This window comes from Callospermophilus lateralis, chromosome 2 (genome assembly GCF_048772815.1).
Source record: "Callospermophilus lateralis isolate mCalLat2 chromosome 2, mCalLat2.hap1, whole genome shotgun sequence".
NCBI lineage: Eukaryota > Metazoa > Chordata > Mammalia > Rodentia > Sciuridae > Callospermophilus > Callospermophilus lateralis.
In genome coordinates this window covers 199,064,406-199,083,396 of record NC_135306.1, presented here as the reverse complement: position 1 = coordinate 199,083,396, position 18,991 = coordinate 199,064,406, and the positions used below count along the sequence as shown (strand labels likewise).

Here is an 18,991-nt window from a genome sequence, read left to right as displayed (position 1 = left end):
CACACGCAGCAAAGGTGGGAAGATGTGAGAGTGTGTAGGTCTCAACAGGCCACCAGAAGACACTTTCTTTGGAAACTCCCCTGGATAAAGCAAACCTGGATGTAGAGAGGAGAAAGCTGAATTTAAAACAGGTGCCAACAGGCCAAGAACAGCTGGGCTCTGTGGCCTGCCCTGCAAGGCCAGGTGTGGTATGATGGACACACAGGCAAGAAAGCTGGACTCCAGTCCCAACCCTACCAACAGTTCCTCACAGTCAATGTGGCTGTCTTGATGTCCTTGTCTGTAGAACAGCTAAGGTCTTTGTTTAGAGGATACCTTCTTGACAGCTCCCCACCCCAGGACCTGAGAAGGTGGCCTCCTTAGCCCTGGGTCCCCTCCCAGGGCAGAAGAGCCACTTCCTGTGGCCTGTACCTCTGCTCCCCACCAGAGGGCAGCACTTGCCATCTAAACCTGCACCTGCCCTTTTTCCTCTTGCCATCTCCAAGTCCCCCACTCCAGCTGATAAGTAGCTGTGATCTGGGTGACAAAAGCCACCTTTGTTCCCACAAACTGGACTGGCAGGTTTCCACACCCAATCTGGTCAACCAGGAAATACTCTACCCCCGCCCCCCAGCAGCCTAAGAACTGTGGGGGTAGGGGAGAAGGTCTGGAAAGAGGAAGGGGAGGGCCTGAAGGTGGGACACACAGGACACTGTGGGGCCAACAGGTGGGAGAGGAGCCTGTCTTTGCGTGTTAGGAATGGGGCAACGGGGCGGGAGGGCTTGTTACAGGCTGTGGGTAGCAATGGGGCCCAGGGTAGGGTGGGGGATATTTGTTTAGGGAGCAGAGCAGGATATAAAGGAGCCCTGCACGGGGCACCGAATGTCCATCTTAACCCAGCTCAGCTCTTATTTGCTTGTGCCTGCAGTAGAGCTGCCTCGTTTTTCTGCAATTCCCTGAACACAGCTGAGTTACCCCAGCTGTAAATAGGGCACCCCAAATGCCTGCCCCCACCCCCCGCCCCATCCCGCCCTGGGGTCCCTGTGAGGATTCAGGATCTAGGTCAAATACTTTGCAAACAGCTGAGCCCTATGCAAATTTGGGTGGCTGTTTACACTTTTATGTCCAACTGTCAAAGGACCAGATTGGGCTTAGTTACTGCCGTTTCCTGCTTGAATAACCCACTTTCCAAGATTCTTGAGGACAGGAGACTCTAGTGTAAAGGTGCAGAGTTGAACCCTGAGCAGTTCTGGGGGCTGTTCAGTGGGCAACACCTGATCTCCCCACCCCCATGGTTCCTGATTGAAAGGAAAACCCTGGAGAACGGCCCATGTTGTCCACTCTGTTGGGGCCCCAGCAATATTCGCCTGGGCCCTCCTTCTATCAAACTGCCACCCCACAGTAGGCATGCCTGTCACATCCTCCAGGCAACTCCGCTCAGCCAAAGGCCTCTGGGCTGACTACTTTGTTGGCCCAACACCAACAAGAAGACCCCCTCCCAGTCTGTTGGGCCAGTTCCCAGTTATGGAGGGTCCAAGTTTTAATTTCCATTGATAAAATATAAAACCAAGAAAGGACAAGGGTTTGACAAGATGAAGGGGGGAGAGGGGCTGAGGCAGGGAAACTATCCTGCAGATACCATGGTGAAAGGCAGTGTTTTCCTGAGTTATGCACCAACCCAGGAATCCTCAGGCAGGACAATGGTCTTGTCTCTAAGGCAACTGCAGCCTAGCTGGAGAGAGGAACCCAGACAGAGGAGGAGAGGGCCAGAGGGGCGGCCCGGCCTGCCACCACACGGCCCCCCCACCCTTTAGAAACCCCCTGCTTGTGTCTCTGAATAATTCACAGAATCTTTTGTCCCCCCCACCCCACCCCAACCCCTGTCTTCATCCCACTTCTCCCGCCCTCCCTCGTCTTCCCTTTTTTCCGTGGGAAAGTTGCCTGAAGAGGTCATGGGCAGAAAGAGGAGGGGGCGGGGCCACACGACAGAAGGTGGATGGCAATCCCAGACAAAGGGAATAAACACGCTCATTAAATGACCAAGAAAGGCAGGAGCCGAGGATGGCAGTGGGGTGAGAGAGGTGGTAGGAGGTGAAAAGGAAAGTGCTGGAATATAGACAGGGGTAGGCAGGGGCTTCCCTTGTCGGGAGAATAGAACAGAATGAGAAACAACTCATTTCTATAGCCCTGTGGAAACTGCACCGGGCGGACCTCCACCCCATTCTCCAGGTCGGATACTAGTGTCAGGCAGAGGGAATAAAGACCGGAGATAAAGTGCTACCGACTCCCTCATCAAGATTCAAAGCAACTGGGGGGCCTCTCCCTCAATGATGGCATGAGGTCACTTGGCCCTTGTCAACAGTGCCAGAGAGGAGGAGGCATGATAGACCTGCTCAGCTTTGACTTGATTTCAGCAACTCCACAGTATATATTCAGTAGGCACCTGCTAGTAATAATGGTAGCAGCTCACGGTGACTGAACTGAGCATGTGTCAAACATTCCGCTAAGTCTACACAATGAATGTCTCAATAGACCCTCATGAGAACCCTGGAGGGAAGGTAACATTACCACTCCATTTGACAGATAAGAACACTAAAGACAAAGGATGAAGAACTTGCCCCAGGTGGCACAACTAGGAAACCGGTGTCGGTGTCGGGGAGGGTTTGAAGGCCATGTTCTTATCTAGTGTAGGAACCTCCCTTGAAAGCCAGCGATCACCCTGGAGCTCTGCTAGAGGACCCCAGAATGCTGCTGCAGGACAGTGTGGAGAAACCAACACGGCATGGTTTTGGTGCCTATTTCCCCTCTCCAAATATTCCACCAGTGAAGAGTACGTCATGAAAATCTCCTGTATCTGGCTTGCATGTTGCCAATTAAGAATTGCTTTGCCTTCAATGAGGAGCTGGGCTTTAGCCAAAACAAAAGTGGACCAGGGCACTGAATCCTGGGTTCCAAACCTTCCTTGTAACACACAGGCTGAGCTGTCAGGACCTCCTGGAGAGTTCACTCTACCTGTGCCTAACATTTGTATTGGAGTAAAAGAAAGAGATACTGCTGAAGAGCGCATCTGGTGAACTCCTGTGGAGGTTTTCACAATGATTCCATGGTAGGTAAGGCAAGTCCAGTGTCAAACAATGATATTGGACCTTGCAAAATTCGGTGGCTTAATCCAAATGGCAGAGGCAGGAGTAGAGGCCAGGCCTCCATATCCCAGCCTGATCCTCCTGGCACACTGCAGTGTATGCTCCTTCCCTTTCTCCTCCCAGTGCCAAGCTGCTGTGTGCAGAGAAACAGCACAGTGTTGATGGTGCCTCCTCAGGGCAGCCTGGACTTTCAGACTCGGGCATCCAATGCAATCCTAAAACCATCCTGACCATCTGGAGCATGGGGCCTGCTGGCAGAGCCAGGTCTCTCGGGAGAAAGGGAAGATTGGTTGGGTGTAGGAGGCTGACCAGAAACCAGGGGCTGGCAGGCTCAGGCTGCAGATGTTGCACATGGACTTGGGTTACTCCCATTTTATGATCAAGAAGGTCAAGAACATGAAAGGCCATCGTAACAGAACCCACAACATCACCACATTGCTGCTGGAATACCTGAGACAACGAACAGCAAGAAAAACATGCATTTGGCACCTACTGCATGCCAGCACCATGGTACATGCTTGGCAGGGAAGCAGCACTACGGAGTCAGAATCTGGCTCCAGCGTCAAGCTTTCTAAAGTTCGAATCTCAGAACCTACCAACCTAGCTATGTGCTCTTGAGCAAGTGAACTTTGATTTTCTTCATCTGTACAAAGGGAAACTAATGCCTACCTCACAGAGTTGTTGTAAGGATTAAATGAGAGGAGAAAACCCCCAAACCAGAACCTCGTGGGAGCTCAGTTCCTGCTGCTCATTACGACTTGATATAAACTTCTTTAATCCTCACAGTGACTTTAACGTGAATAGGATTGCCAGCATTTACAAATGAGGAAATTAGGGCTCTAAGTTAGAGATCTTGCCCCAAAGCACACACAAGGGAAAGGCAAAGTCCCACCTAGAATCCAGATTTGTTGGACCACAAACTACTAAGCCTCCCTCCCCCATACTATGTGGCCTTCACCTGCAGCCTGGGTCAGCACAAGATGAGCAGAGCTAAGGTCTTGGCAGTCCCTCTTAACTCTGACCCACAAGGCCAGTCATAGGTTCTGCCTGAGATGAATAAATGCCCTAAGCAGCCTTGGAAGCACCTACCCTGAGGCGATCAGCACCCGGGACTGGGCGATGGCCAGTCGCTGCAGGTTGGTTCGATTCAAGGTAGCCAGGGCCACCCTCCCGGTCTTGCTGTTGGCTCCTGGGGGACTGGCAGGAGAGCCTGCAGTTGCCCCAGCTGGTGTGCCAGAGGCTTGTCGCCGGATCGTCTGCGATGGGGCGGTCTTCACTGGGCCTCGAATGGTGCCTGTACTGTCCAGCGGCTTGGCCCCAGGGCCTGGTGGTGGGGGCAGCTTGACCATTCCAGAGGGGGGCACACTCTTGCGGGTCGCTGTGGGCTGCAGGGGCCCGTTGCTCCCGTTGACCACGGCTGCCTTGACGCTCATCACCAAGACACACTGCGGACAGGAGCAGGGTGGTGCGGGAGGCGAGGTGGCCGACCCAGGGCTGGCCGGCCAGGACTGAGTCTTGGGCAGGGTGCCAGTGACCATAGGGTAGATGAGGTCGAGGCGTCGGCGGACTCGGCGCTGGCGCTGGGTCTGCCGGTTGATCTGGCCCATGGTGCTGAAGTCGATGACGTAGCTGAAGCCGATGGACGTGAGGTCGATCCAGGGGTGCTGCTTCTCATAGGCGTGCTGGATGGTGATGCTCACCTCCATGTCATAGGGCGTCCAGGAACCGTTGTCGTTCTCCCACTCCCACACCACGCCCTTCCCGGGGGCCGAGGATGGGTCGTAGTAGTTGCGGCGAACTGGGCGGAGGGTCCCTGCCAGAGGGGGACAGAGGAGAGCTCAGGGTCAGCGTGGTCTACACTGAACCGCATCACGTTTACCATGCAAACGTCAGAGGAGCCCCGTGCCGGGCAGAAGCAAGAAGTAACACCAAGGAGACCCGGGGCAGAGCGGGATGGCAGAAAGGGGGCCTCCTTAGGAATGGGATGTGGCTCCGTGGTAGCATGTGGCAAGGAACCTGAGTTCAATCCCCAGTAATAATAAATAAATAAATAAATAAAATTTAAAGAATTTTTTTTTTTTTTAAATTCACTTACTAGCTAATATGGAACTCTTCAACCAACCCTTCTCTCCTGAGACAGTATAACTCCTTCATCTGCTTTTTTGTAAAAATTAAACGTGACTCATTTATTCACGGGGTAAGTGTATGTTTGTGCATGCCTGATACTGGATTTCATATTGCATGTAGGGATATAAAGTCCTTGAAACACAGTAGGTCCTTTTAGCTCTCATATCTTAACTCTCATATTCTTTCTTCTCTGTTGCCCTATGCCAAAGACTATGCAGAAAACCAATCCAGGACACCTACAGGATGGAGGAACAACTTTGCTTCCACTCAAGAGGACTACTCAGAGGCAGAGTGATGGAGCTTGCAATAGCTCTTTATAGGTGCAGTTAAAAAAACAAAATGGTGCTGAAGTCAATGACGTAGCTGAAGCCTACAGTAACCTGTGAGAGAACTCTTACATATTTCCCAACTAAATCTTATATCAACAACAAAAACATTCTCCATAGGCCTGAGGATAATTTTACAATTATCTAATGTCTTTCTTTCAGAAACATCCAGCCCTTCTAAAGATAGCATCTTAATGTTGACAGTCTCACCATGGGGCAGGGAAGAGGTCAGGGTTATTACAGGGTAAAGGTATAAACAGAAACAAATCAGCAGGATTGGAAGGGAACAAGACTTGGAAGGGAACTATTGTCCTTTTCTCCACTACCCACCCCAACCCTAAACCCAGATCCATTCCAACCAGGGCTCATTTCATGGTATCAACATCAAGGGTAAAGACGCCTGTCTCTAAGCAGGACAAGCAGGCTGGGGAGTGCTCCAAAGATGCTGGAATGTCTGCATCTGTCAGCTTAAGCTCTATCCATCAAAGTGGTGGGAAAAGGCTCCCCTTGTTGGCCTCTGACCCACTCCCTCCTCCAACCCAGAGGGAGACACCAAGAATGGGGACAGAATCCCATTCAAGGGGGGAAGAAAAGGAACAATGACCATTCAGGACTTTGCCAGGGTCATAACCTGCCCCCCACCCCATCTCCAAGCCCCTTAATGACCCAAAACATCAATATTCAGAGGCACAAGGGAGAAGCAGAACAATCCCCTATTCAGCACCAGGGCCTCTGCTGGGGGATGTAGGGACATCAGGATGGGGTGTGGGGACGGCAGGAGTTCCCTAGTTAGCCTCCATTTCCTTCCTAATAACCAACTTGCTGAAGAACAAAGAATGTGGCTTTAGGTAGAGCAGGAGAGATTCTTCCAGCTGTGTGATAAACCTCAGCTTCCTCATCTGGGTCCTAGGCAGCTACTTCAACAGGTGGATGTGAAGGTTAAATGAAGGAACGAATAGCAAGCAGCAAGAACTCCATAAAACAGGGATTATCATTGTAATTGACTTTCTATTGTATGTCCAAGCAGGATGGAAGTTATGGGGAATCCTTAGTTCAGGGATGCAGTGTGTGTGTGTGTGTGTGTGTGTGTGTGTGTGTGTGTGTTAGAGAGAGAGAGAGAGAGAGGGAAAGAGAGAAAGGGACCAGAATTTTCTATTTGGCTCATATTTGCACAATCTTTATTACTTAGAAAGCACTTCATATATGCCAGCCCATAAAATTCTCATGGCAATCCTATAAAACACCTTTTGCAGATGAGGAAATCAAGTTTTTGGAGTTTACACAGCAAATATAGTCTCTGCAGGGTAGTAAGATCAATGCACTTGAGCAATTCTCACGAATGTGGGCTGTTTTTTTTTTTTTTTTTTTTTCTTGACAATACTGTTGACCTGGAGATGCCTGAGATTTATACCAGGACTTCTGAAGACCATGCCAGGGCTCTATTTTCCAAGTTCATCTCCCTCTATCCCTGTATTGTCCTCTAGTCCTGTCAAACAGAGGCTGCCTTTATCCTCTCACATTCCCTCGGGGTTCTCTGACTCCCTACCCCATCGTTCATAGGGCCCTTCTACCGAAATGTCCCCTTTTGCCCTTTTTATCTACTAAAATCTTCCTATCCTTCAGGTCCTCTGTCACTTGCCACCCAATTCTTGAGATATTCTCCCACCCTGGGCCCCACCCTCAGGAAGTCTGAAGGGCAGATCTTGACTGGGCCCGCTGAGCACAGGTGTCTTCACACTTTGCAAAGGTGTCCAGAGTCAGGGAAGGGACATCCTGGGCAGCTGTCTGCATTCCAGGGCCTGAGGCAGTGTCTGAGTCACAAGGGCTCCATGCACTGTGCCGTGGCTGATTGAAGACCCCTGATCTGCAGGGACATTTAATCATTGATCACATATTGCTGAGCATCCCCCATTCGTTTCTATGGAGAATGCAAAGATTCAAGCATTCTTCAAGCAGTGCACAGCCTAAGACAGCATTAGAAGACAAAGTACAAAATATACCACATGAAGGATGCCAACAAAATTAATGGTGAATCTAGCCACCTGTCCTCCCTGCTTAAATCTCTCTGTAATGTCTCCTTAGGTAGAGACCAAATCCCCCACCCCCCAGCCTCTGCAGTCATCTCACACCCTAACCTATTCTGTTCACTTTTCCTTGCACTGGCCTTCAAACTCTCCCACTGTTAGGCTTCTCTGATTCTGGCTTCTTCACAATGCTGGGCATCATGGTGTTTGCTCCTACGACTATCTCACATGACTTGCATGTCCCAGGGATTCAATAAATATTGCGTGGATAAATGAGGTAATGTTGGAATGGAAAATATTTGAAGAAATGGATGAAAAGTGGCATTGGACTTGAATGATAAGGAGAATTTCAATGGGCAAAAATGCTAAGGGACAGCATTTCAGTAGACAGGACCTTACGGATAGTTGTGGGGAGGGGAAGAGGATGGAGAACTCTGAGAAAATATAAGACAGAGAAGAAGATAATCCTGGACAGGATGTCAGAGCCAGGGCACAGGAAGTCTGGATCATCAAACTGCAATGGATTTAATTTGGAGGCCATGAGGAGTCAAGTTTGTTAAACAGAAGTGGAAAGACCAGAGCTGCTCTATTAATTAGTTCCAAGTGAGTAGAGGCGTGTTGGGGAAATGAAAAAGAGATGACAGACGAAAAAGACCCTACAAAGAGAAATGGGTAGGAACTGACCTTGAGTAGCTGAAAGCTTTCCAAGTGAGGTTCCAGGACCGTTACTTCATAATTGACAGGTATCCAGTTAAGCAATGCGCTCAAGACTAAAAGGCAATATCACCTGTGCCTGGACCTGGGCACCTGAGCTTTCATCATGCACACTAAAGTTTCAATTGTTAGGTCACATGTTTGCAAGCCTATGTATATTAGGTACCTAAGAAGCTCTGAATGGTAGAATGAGCCAAAGAATCCTGGGGTTCTGACTGTGGCAAAGTAGCAAAATGGTGGTGCCATTAACAGGCAGAGGGGTGTCAAAAAGAGCTGGTTTCTGGGGCTGGGGTTATGGCTCAGCGGTAGAGCACGCGCCTCGCACATGCAAGGACCCGGGGTCGATCCTCAGCACCACATAAAAATAAATAAATAAATAAATAAAGTTATTGTGTACAATTACCAAAAAAAAAATATTAAAAAAAAAAAAGAGAAGAAGAGCTTGTTTCTGGACAGAAAGTTATAGAGTTCAGTTGCTCCTTAGAGGATAGTTAGTGATAGTAAACAACTGGGGCTGGAGTTGTGGCTCTGCAGCAGAGCGATCGTCTAGCATGGGCAAGGCCCTGGGTTAGATCCTCAGCACATCAAAATAAAATAAAGGTACTGTGTCCAACTACAATTAAAGTAAAATATTTTTTTAAAAAAGAGATAGTAAACAACCTCAGAACCAAAGACTTGAGACATGAGAGATGGTGGAATTTTACTCTCTGATTATTTTCAGAGACTGCCCCATTTGAAATACACTAACCTTGAGTTTTTCTAGAAATGAGGCTTTAAACTAGATAGTCTAAAGAAGTTCTACCTTGTTCTAGGTACAGTCAACCAAGTAAAAGGCCTCTAAGTAGATAGGAATAGAGAATGTACAGAAACTAAGGAAGAAGAAAGAGAAAGAAAACCAGCCCTCCCTGACCACTCAGACACCAGCATCTCAAAGCATCCGAGATGTTTTGGCTCTGGGGAAATAGGAGGCAATGCCTTCCAGGCATGATCTGACATGTCTAGGGCATGTCACACACATGTATGCAAGTGATTCACTGCTGATAGAGCAGGCACTTCAGGTGTTTCTTACCAGCACTGCCCCACCCTCTCCAGAATGTTCCATGAGGATGAAGTCTTGGATGTCCCATTATTGCTGTATCTTGCACACCTGGAACAGTGCTTATACAAAGTAATTGATCCATAACTGTTCACAGGAGAAAGGAGTGGGGCATGGGGCACTTGATTCAGAATCTAAGCTCTGCCACTGCCTAAACCCTTGAGAAACTGAAACTCTTTCAACCTGTTTCCTTTCCTCTAAATTGGGAAGAGCAGTGTTTAAAAGACTGTTGTGAGGATCAGAAGAGGTGACGTGGGCAGCATGCCTGGCACGATGTCGACACAGGGTGCATCCTCCCTACTGTAGTGACCATGTGGTCACCATAATGACTGCCTCCTTCACAGCAGTGCTCACACCAGGGAGGGAGTATGGGGCAGAGAGTCTAAAAAAAATCAGCATCTGTCAAATCCTGTAGTCAAACCCACCTCCTCTGTCTGACCCTTCTTGCCACATTAAAGACATAGAGAAGACAAAAATGCACAGAAAACTCCAAACTATTACGAATCCTCCCTTGACCGTGCCACATCCGGTTAGCCCCATTCTCCTTCCAATCTGCATGTAGGGAGGAAGGAAGGATCTTAAGGCTACTCTTCACTCTACAGGGGAAAAGGAGAGGGGAGCAGTCCGGAGACTTGCTCAAGGTCACACAGTAGGCAGTGAGTCTGGAATGAGCCTGAGTCATGCCTTCTCACTCCCTGCTGCTGGAACCCTGGAGAGGACAACTAGGTGTGTAGGGCATAGAGATTAAGTGATGGTGAACTCAAGCTCTCCGGTCACTCTGGTCACCACCCTACAAGGGAAAAATGGCAGCCCAGTCAAGGTAAATTACTTCTGGTGGAGAGGACTCCACAAAGGCTTTCAGAAGCAGCCAAGAACAGTCCCTCTATCTAACTGAATCTCTTCCCTTCTTCTAGATACTTCAGCCCCAAATGAGAGGAGACCTGCCTAGAATGCAAATGAGCTCAAACCCTCAGGAGGTCTGGGGAAGGGGACACAGAGGCACACAGAGGCGGCAGACGGTGTCTGCAACCTCCCAGCCATCTCCTTGGAGACTCCCGCTGGATGAGGTGAGGAGCCCAGCAGAGTGCAGAGACTTGCTGAGGAGCAAGGAATGGCTAAAAAGACAATGTTCTCAGTCAGGAAAGGTCCCTCCATAGAGAAGGCAACCAAAGAAAGAAAGAGAAAAAAGAGGAATTGCCTCTAGGCAGGGAACTTCCAGGTCTTTTGTTTATAGGGATATTTCTGGTTCCCAGCTTTAAATTGTGGCTTGGGGATGGTGGGTGATTTAATTAAACATTGCCAGGGCTTGGCTGAGGTTGCCTGGGAGCTGGTGGCTTAGAGCTCCTACCGTATCATGGTCTCATCAATGTGAGATATTGAAAGGAATTATGTGTGTGTTGGGGAAGGGAGAAGAAGGGGGGTTCAGAGCCCAGAGATTCTATTCTAACTTTGACAAGCTCCCCGACAGACCCAACATTCCTGGGAATCCAGCCCAGGGCCTTCAGCACCCAGCACAGGGCTTGGCACAGAGAGGTGTTCAGGAAGGTTGACCATCTGACTGAGTGAGTGGGAGAAAAAAAAAGCAGTCTGAATATAAAATGCACACGGAGGCAGTCTTTAAAATGATCCAGGGCCAGTTCTCTGCCTCAGATCTAACATTCAAGAGCCCCCAGACTCTACCTAAACTGCCAGACACCAGGCAGTAGTCAACCTGTCCTCAGACAGAGGAATCAGTCCCTGGGAAGTAGCTTTTTATCAGCCCAGGTTTCTGAACAACTTCATTTGTGTCAAAAGCATCCTTTAGATCATGACCAGCACCCATTAAACCTCTCTGCCCTTACCAAAAAATGGGAGAGGGGCGGATACCTGTATATCACCAGGGTGGTTCTCTATACACTTCAGAGATTGAGTCTGAAATAGAAAAACTAATCCCTGCTTTTATTTATTTTTGAGCAGGTCTGGAATCCCATCGGGTGGTCCATGCTCCCACCTCCAGGGCTCAGCTCTCCACTTGACAGCTATCACCCCTCTCCTCTCCTCAGTCTGAGGCCTTCGCCCTCACCTCCAGGGCCCCTGCACACAGAGTGGCACTCTTCCTCCCTCTCACACATTTAATCCTCTTTCTCAATCTCCCCACATTCCTCCTTATTCTCCCCTCCTCCCAGTCTCTCCCAGCTCCACCTCCCTCCCTTCCCCACCAAGATTCAGGCCAGCCAGATGCTAAAACTTCTGGAATCCTTTCCCCAGAAAACTTTCCTCAATAGGCCAGTGTTTGCAGAGTCTTGGCAAAGAGATTGTTGGGAGTTATGACGAAAGATGGGGACACAGGGAGGAAAGATACCCCTTTCCCATGACAATCCTAATTAGCACACAGGATGTGGGGGCTTTCCAAGGAAGCAGAGATGCCCTGCTCAAGCAGCTGTTCTCTGAGCGGCCCTCCCTGGTGATTTTCTCTGCTCCCTCCCCACCACACCTGTTTCTCCAGGCTCCTTGGTTACACTCTTGGGAAAGTCCAGCCAGAATTCCAGAAACATCCCCTCCCCCACCCTTGTCCCTGAAGAGATTACTGTGGAGACACACAGAGACTTGTTCCAGGTCATCAATTAGGGCTGGTTGCACTGGACCAAGTGAAGAGGCTTAGCTAGGCTCCCCTCTTCCCTCCAGTGTCCCCCACCCTCACCCTAACCTCCATTTCCAGGAACCCTTCCTGGCTCCGAGAGAGAGGGAAAGGATGGTCAGCCGGGAAGTAGGGTTGTGGTGGCCTTAATGGCAACTTGATTCTCATGGAAAGATAGGAGTTTGCACTCTGGGAGGCCAGGGTGTCCATCATGGGATACTAGGGTACAGTTCAGTCAGAAGCCTAAGGACAGTTTCTTCTTAGGAATGGGCCTCCTCCTCCTCCTCCTCCAGGGACAAAGGGAGAGGCGTCCCTGCCAGGCATTCCGGAGCCCCATCCCTCCCCCTCCTCTCCATCTGCTCTGGCCTGTTGCTTCGGTGCTTGGAATGCACCAGCAGAGGTATTCCGGAATGCCACAGCATCCAGGGGGTTCCGTCCCCGGGATCCCCCCAATTCCTTTCTCTCCTCCCAGAGAGGGCCCACAGGCTTCCCAGCAGCCGCATCCTCCAGGGGATCCCTTCTTCCTCCCCCAGCGCCTACACCCAGGACAGAAGAGACACTAAAGTTGGGTGGGGGGGAGGGATAGGTGGCAGGCCCAAGAGCGCTGAGGGCAAAGCGAGGTCAGCCAAGAGGTCAAGAGGTGCAAGTGGCTGGGATAGCTTATGGGCTGAGAAGGCCTCAGAATTTCCACAAGGAAGGGCTTAGGGAGACTAAGGGCTGAGAAGGGGGCGTGAAGGGGGAGGGTTCTTGCTGGCTAGGCTGAAGCTAGGTTTGCATAACCAGTAGTTATAATTACTTGCATGGATGTGTATTTGGTGATGATGGTGGGATACTAAGAGGATCAAGAGGAATGAAGCACCAACACCTCTTGGTGACACTACTGCACGAAAGTGCCACTGTGTGGACGAAGGTGGGTGCACGAGGCGGGAGTTCCCGGGTCCCAAAGGGTGGTGGGCGGCTCACCCGTGTCTTGGCGGAACTGGTTCATGGACTGCAGATCGATGATGTAGGGCGCTAGACGGCTGTCCACCTGGCCCAGCACCACGCTGCCCCCGGCGCGGGGACCGGCACGGACCACCGCCTCGATGTGGTGGCTCACCGCCGGGCTGTAGGGACGCCAGCGGCCGTGCTCGTTCAGCCATTCCCAGACCACCACTGCCGAGGCCAGGAGCATGGCGAGCCCGGGGCTGCGGCGGCGGCGGCGGCGTCTCTGCGCTGCCTGCCTCCCGGGCCCGGCGCGCCCGACCTCCTCCGCTTCCTCCTGCGCCGCCGCCTCCGGGCCTCGACCGCGCCCCCAGCCCCGCGCCCCAACGCCGCGGGCAGTCTCAGCTCCGGCCCATGGGCTCCTCCCCAGCCGCGCATCCACCGGGGCCCGGAGACCAGGGCCGCCTGGCTTGGACCGCGCGCCGCCGCTGCCGCCGCCGGGGTCCGCTGCTGCTGCCGCTGCTCCGTGGGGTTGAGTGGCTTCATGCAAATGCCCGGCTCTCTGCAAACAAGCCCCCGCCTGGCAAAGCCACCCCGCGAGAGCGCGGCCCGAGCCCCGGCGGCCGCGAGCGGGGGCTGACCGGGACGCGAGGACAGAGCCCTCGCACCAGTTGCGCCTCAGGCTCTGCAGACGCCGGGGTGGGATCTAGTCTCACGATCGCGCTCGCTAAGGCACGCTCTGTACTCCTCCCCTCCCTCCCCACCCTTTCGCCGCACGAAATGCAGTCACAGCCGCGGGGAGAGCTCCCCCTCCCTGTGGCTCTGCTCAGTCGCTTCCAGAATGAATCGCCCCTCCCAAACAGGGCACTAAGGCAAACCCGCGCCTGCAGGGGTTTCCCCAGTTCCTTGACGCCGAGAAGCTACCCGCCATGACACGGCCCCGGCACCGTCGCCGTCTCCCGGTAGCAACTTTGCAGCCTTGTTCCAAAAAAGATAGGATAGAATCTTCCTTCTTTTCTTTCTTTCTTTTTTTAATGCAGCACGATCAATTTCCGCAGCGCGAAATCTGAGGCACGCAGTCTCCGGCTTGCGCACGCACTCACACACTCATGCTTGCACACAAGCGCACGCACACCTCCACGCCCTCCTAGCTCCAGCGAGTATTACCTCATTTTCGCTAGCATCCCTAGCTGTCCATCAAGGATGCAGAAGCCACACCCCCTGGCTACCCGACGGGTGTTTGGAGCGCTCACGCCCCCTGCTGGTTCCAAGCGTCGCGTGCCGGCCCAAAGCCACAACGGCTGGCACTGCTGAACTTCAAACTCCTCCAAGAACCTGTGGAAAGGGATGCGAAATTTTGGTGACTGATGGATTTATACCATCCACGTGTAGAGCAAATGTGTTTTAGGGGGCTCATTTCAACATTGCTAGAGTCAAGAAGACACAAGTTAAATGGACTTTATCCTGCAGTATTTCTGATCAAAATCATGAGGCGCTAGGACAAACACAAACCAGACCTGGTTATTTTAATTCATGAGCTGGTTATTTTAATTTAAGCTCATGGACTGAAGTCATGATTACACAATCTTGTCTGAGAACACGAATTTTGTTTCGCTGAGGCTGCAACCATTAAAATATGAATTCATTCTGTTACAATCTAAGAGGATATGGAAAAATAAAAATAAATTATGTTAGGGAGCAAAATAATTTTTTGAAACATTCATATTTTTTCATGATGTCCTATGATCTTTTTATATTTTTAGAAGACAGAAAGAAAATAGTACCTGGTCAGCAAAACCAGAAATTCCCAGGTAAAACAAACCTGAGACAGTTAACAGGGCTATTAACAAATGTTGAACTGGTTATTTGAAAGAGAATGAGAAGCAGAAAGAAACTGAGTCCTACCTTTCTATGTACAGGCTGATTTTGTATCTGGTCTTCTTGTATCTGTCATGCTAAATATGGCAGTGTACTATACAGCAGAACTAAAATACCTGATGACACATGAGAGTATTTTTATTTAGCCAGATCAATTTGCAAGAGGAAGTAAATATATAGATGACTTCACATCAATTGTAGAATACATATATTTATAGTTCATAACAACTCATTTGGAAATATTTTATATGTCAACAATAATTATGTACATACATTTCTTGGATTTCATAAGACAATTCTAATTTCAAGTATTCTATGCCACAAACTCCTAAAAATCTATTTTTTTTTTTTTTTTGGTATCGGTGATTGAGACCAAGAGTGCTTAAGTACTGTACCACATTTCCAGTCCTTGTTAATTTTTTTTATTTTTATTTTTGAGATAGGGTCTTACACACACCCACACCCTCGTAGCTCTGCCAAGTATTACTTCATCTTCACTAGCTTGTGTAGAGCTAGGTTCACTAGGTTGCTGAGGCTGGCTTTGAACTCGGTGACTATTGTCTCAGTCTCGAGGTGCTAGGATACAGGTGTGTGCCACCCTGCCTGGCAGAAATTCTATTTTAATATCGAAACAATGTCTTCCAAATTGCCTTCTATACCCATAAGTAGCATAAGAATTGTTAACCAAATGACATGCCTAATTTGTAATTTGGACATATGGTAGCTATAATAAAACCTCGCTAATTGAGACTAACTGGAATGAAGCCAATTTTGAACTATTCAAAAGTATAATTTGATGAGACTTCAAAAAATGCTATCTTAACACAAAGTTTAAATGAAAAAGGGATTCTTTTCTTTTTCTGTGGAATGTTCATAGACAAAAAGTCCCTTTTTTTCCAGTTACCCATTACTATGTAATAAACCACTCAGAAACCAGTGGCCAAAAACAGCAGCAGGCATTTATTTTTGCATATGAATCTGCAATTTGAGGAGAGCATCTGAGGACAGCTAGTGTCTGCTTGCACACAGTATTAGCTCAAAGCAACTGAAAGGATGGCTGGAATCTTCTGTAGGTTTGCACATTTACACTCTCATGCTCAATGCTGGATGCCATCAGGTAACTCAACAAGGGCTATCAGTTCACGTCCCCACAGGTGGCCTATCCATGTTGTAGACTGGCATCTTCACAAAAGGTTGGTTTCCAAAAACTATGACCCAAGATAAAGAGTTGGGAAGAAGTTTCATTGCCTTTTAAAATTATATTTTTATTTGAAAATAATAATAGATTCACCTACAATTTTAAGAAATAAGACAGATCTCATTTACCTTCTTTCCCCTTGTTATGCAATGGTAACATCTTATAAAACTATTACTACTGATACTGACAGGGTCAAGAAACAGAATAGTTACATTGTGGCTCCTTTATTGATACAATACCATTGTTTTATACATCGTACAATATACATTTTGTACACAATGTACATTTTCATCACCACAAGGACCCTCATATTGCACTTTGATAGCCACACTCATTCTTTCCTCCCCATTCTCTCCTCCACTCCTGCTACCATGTTCTCCATATCTATGATTTTGTCATTTTAAAAAGGCTATGCAAATGGAATCATGAGCATTTGATGTTGTCAGTACATTTTATTTTCACCATTATATTAGGTGTGTAGTGATAATTCATTGTGCTTTTAACTTTTGTTTCTTTTTAAAGGCTAACAATGTTGAATATCTGTCCATGTGATTCTTTGTCATATGTATATACACTTTGACAAATGCTGTTTGTGCCTTCTAGTATTTTTCTTTATACTGTGGAAGTTAGACAGCTTTCTAAAACAAAAGTATCTGATGGGGCAAGATGGTGCATGGCTGTAATCCCAGAAGCTCAGGAGGCTAAGGATTGCAGATTCAGGGTCAGCCTCAGCAATTTAGCAAGACCCTTTCAAAAAAAGAAAAAGAGAAAGAAAGGAAAGAAAGAAAGAAAGAAAGAAAGAAAGAAGGAAGGAAGGAAGGAAGGAAGGAAGGAAGGAAGGAAGGAAGGAAGGAAGGAAAGAAAAGAAAGAAAGGACTGGGGATGTGGTTCAGTGATTAAATGCCCCTGGATTCAATCCTCAGTAAAACAACAACAAAAATCACTTGGATCTATTTCTAATTTCTAGGTTCTGTTCCATTGATCTATGGGTCTATCCCTCTACTAATAGCATACAATGTTGATTGATATACGATCCACATCTGTTTACTTCTTTCATATCTCATTCTCATTTTTCTTACTCTTAAGGATCTTTGTGATTATATTGTGTCTACCCAGGAATCCAAGATAACTTTCCTATCTTAAAGTCAGCTGATTAGTAAACTAACATTTTCACAGGCTGCATGGGTTAGAGCAATGGATGCCTTTGGATGGGGTCTGCTTCCCTCTTCCTCAGGCAAGTCATGTCTGATCTCTTGTGCTGCTCATGCTCAGTGTTCTACTTCCATTTTCTAAGAAATTGGGTTTGGGCCACACCTAACATTATGACTTGGTAGATCTCATAAAACTTACCATACCCGGAGAAGCTCTGCATGTTTAGTCACTTGTTATCTCATGGTTAGGTGACCCATACCAGGACCCAGTAGTATATAGGAGGTAACATTCAGGAGGTTTATTATTCTCCACTGAAAAATTCATATGGCCTTGATTTGAAACCCCAGGAGTCCGCCCTCTGATTATCCTACCTGGGCTTACTGTAAGACCCACAGTGTCTCTTTTTCCATGTCAAGTCCTTCTCATACCAAAGGGTCAGTCAGATTGTGTAGTCCAAATAGTAATACTCTTTTCACCTTGCTTGGGTCTTACGTGGAACCCTTTCCTAATCTAGGCCCCACTCAAAGTGAACGACCTACTGTGTTCACCTGTAAATAGGTGGGAGGGTATGCCCAGATGTGGAATATGCTGTCTTCAGAACCCAAAGAAATGTATCAAGCAGTGAACTTCCTCCCTTTTCGCTAACACTACCCTGCATCCTGGCAGCATTTATTATATTATTATTATTGTTATTGTTATTATTATTATTCCAGGCATTGAACCTGGGGTGCTTAACTACTAAGCCACATCTCCAACCCCCTTCTAAAGGATTTCTTATTTTGAGACAGGGTCTCACTAAGTTGCTTAGGGACTAGCTAAATTGCTGAGGCTGACTTTGAACTTGCAGTCATCCTGCCTTAGCCTCCTGAGCCTCTGGGATTACAGAAGTGTGCCCCCCCCCCCCCCCCCCCCCCCCCCCCCCCGCCAGCAGGCTACTATTTGTATTCTTGGTAATTCCTGTTGAGCTCTTGAACATATCATTTGCATTTAACTGCCAAGGATCCTCCTTGGATTAGCCAACAGTCTTAGTTGAACCATCCCCCAAAGAAGATGCCAAATAGAAGAAGCTCCTTGGGTCTAGTGGTCAGTTTCAACTGGTTTGACCACAGGCTGCCCATTTAGGATTGCACTTGGCAGTTGCATCAAGCAGGTGGCGACGTTTTAATATGAAAAGGCCTCCCTGAATTCTCAAGTAGCTCTGGTCTTTAATGACAGCTGGTCTTTCCCTTTCTTTCAGATTCTGTGCTTTTATTGCTAGTCTACCCATGCAGGGCAGGAAAATGTGTTTGGGGGACAACCTACATGCCTACATGAAACAGATGCTGAACAGGAGGATCCCCTCTGAGATGGGGAGGTGCAGGCACAGATCACTCCACAGTTTTGTTTGAACCCAAACAAAAGGCCCCATCTACAAGATTACTTTCACTTTCCTTTCCACTGCAGATCTCACCTAACCCCTATTCATTGATCTATTGTTTTGCTTGCTGTAGGAGCATGATGGAAAACAGAGGCTGCAACAATTACTGCTGTCAAGAACCCAAGGAATTCAGAGAGGCAAGGCAAGGGTAGCTAGGTTGGGGACAGAGGATCCTTGACCTCTTTCACTCCCTTAGCCCCTGCTCTGGGCTTGGCACCCCAGCACCAGTGTCTGTGCCTTTCCAAGTAACTCTCAGTGTCAGTGAGCAGGAGAGACCCTTTTTTTGCCTCCATGAACACTATCTCACCTCAGCTCTATCCTTCAGTCCTAGGTGGCTTGGCCACTCCTGTACCCTGTATCTTGTTCTCACATAGGAGAGGGTAGGATGGCAACCTG

At 48.6% G+C, this 18,991-nt stretch overlaps 1 protein-coding gene across 2 annotated transcripts in view; it reads right to left on the bottom strand.

Moving 5' to 3' along the window:
• The window catches only part of Dtx4 (deltex E3 ubiquitin ligase 4), a 35,801-nt gene extending 20,901 nt beyond the window's left edge, over nt 1–14,900 (bottom strand). The window contains exons 1-3 of one of the 2 annotated variants that reach the window (XM_076844628.2): nt 14,856–14,900; nt 14,118–14,285; nt 4,212–4,935 (exon numbers count right to left, since the gene is read on the bottom strand). In XM_076844628.2, the coding sequence (XP_076700743.1) occupies nt 4,212–4,828 (617 nt within the window). In that variant the 5' untranslated portion in view covers nt 4,829–4,935; nt 14,118–14,285; nt 14,856–14,900. Of the gene's footprint in view, nt 1–4,211; nt 4,936–12,989; nt 13,201–14,117; nt 14,286–14,855 lie in introns of those variants that run through there. The other variant, XM_076844627.2, reaches the window with a different exon arrangement.
• Between the last annotated feature and the right edge of the window lie 4,091 nt (nt 14,901–18,991).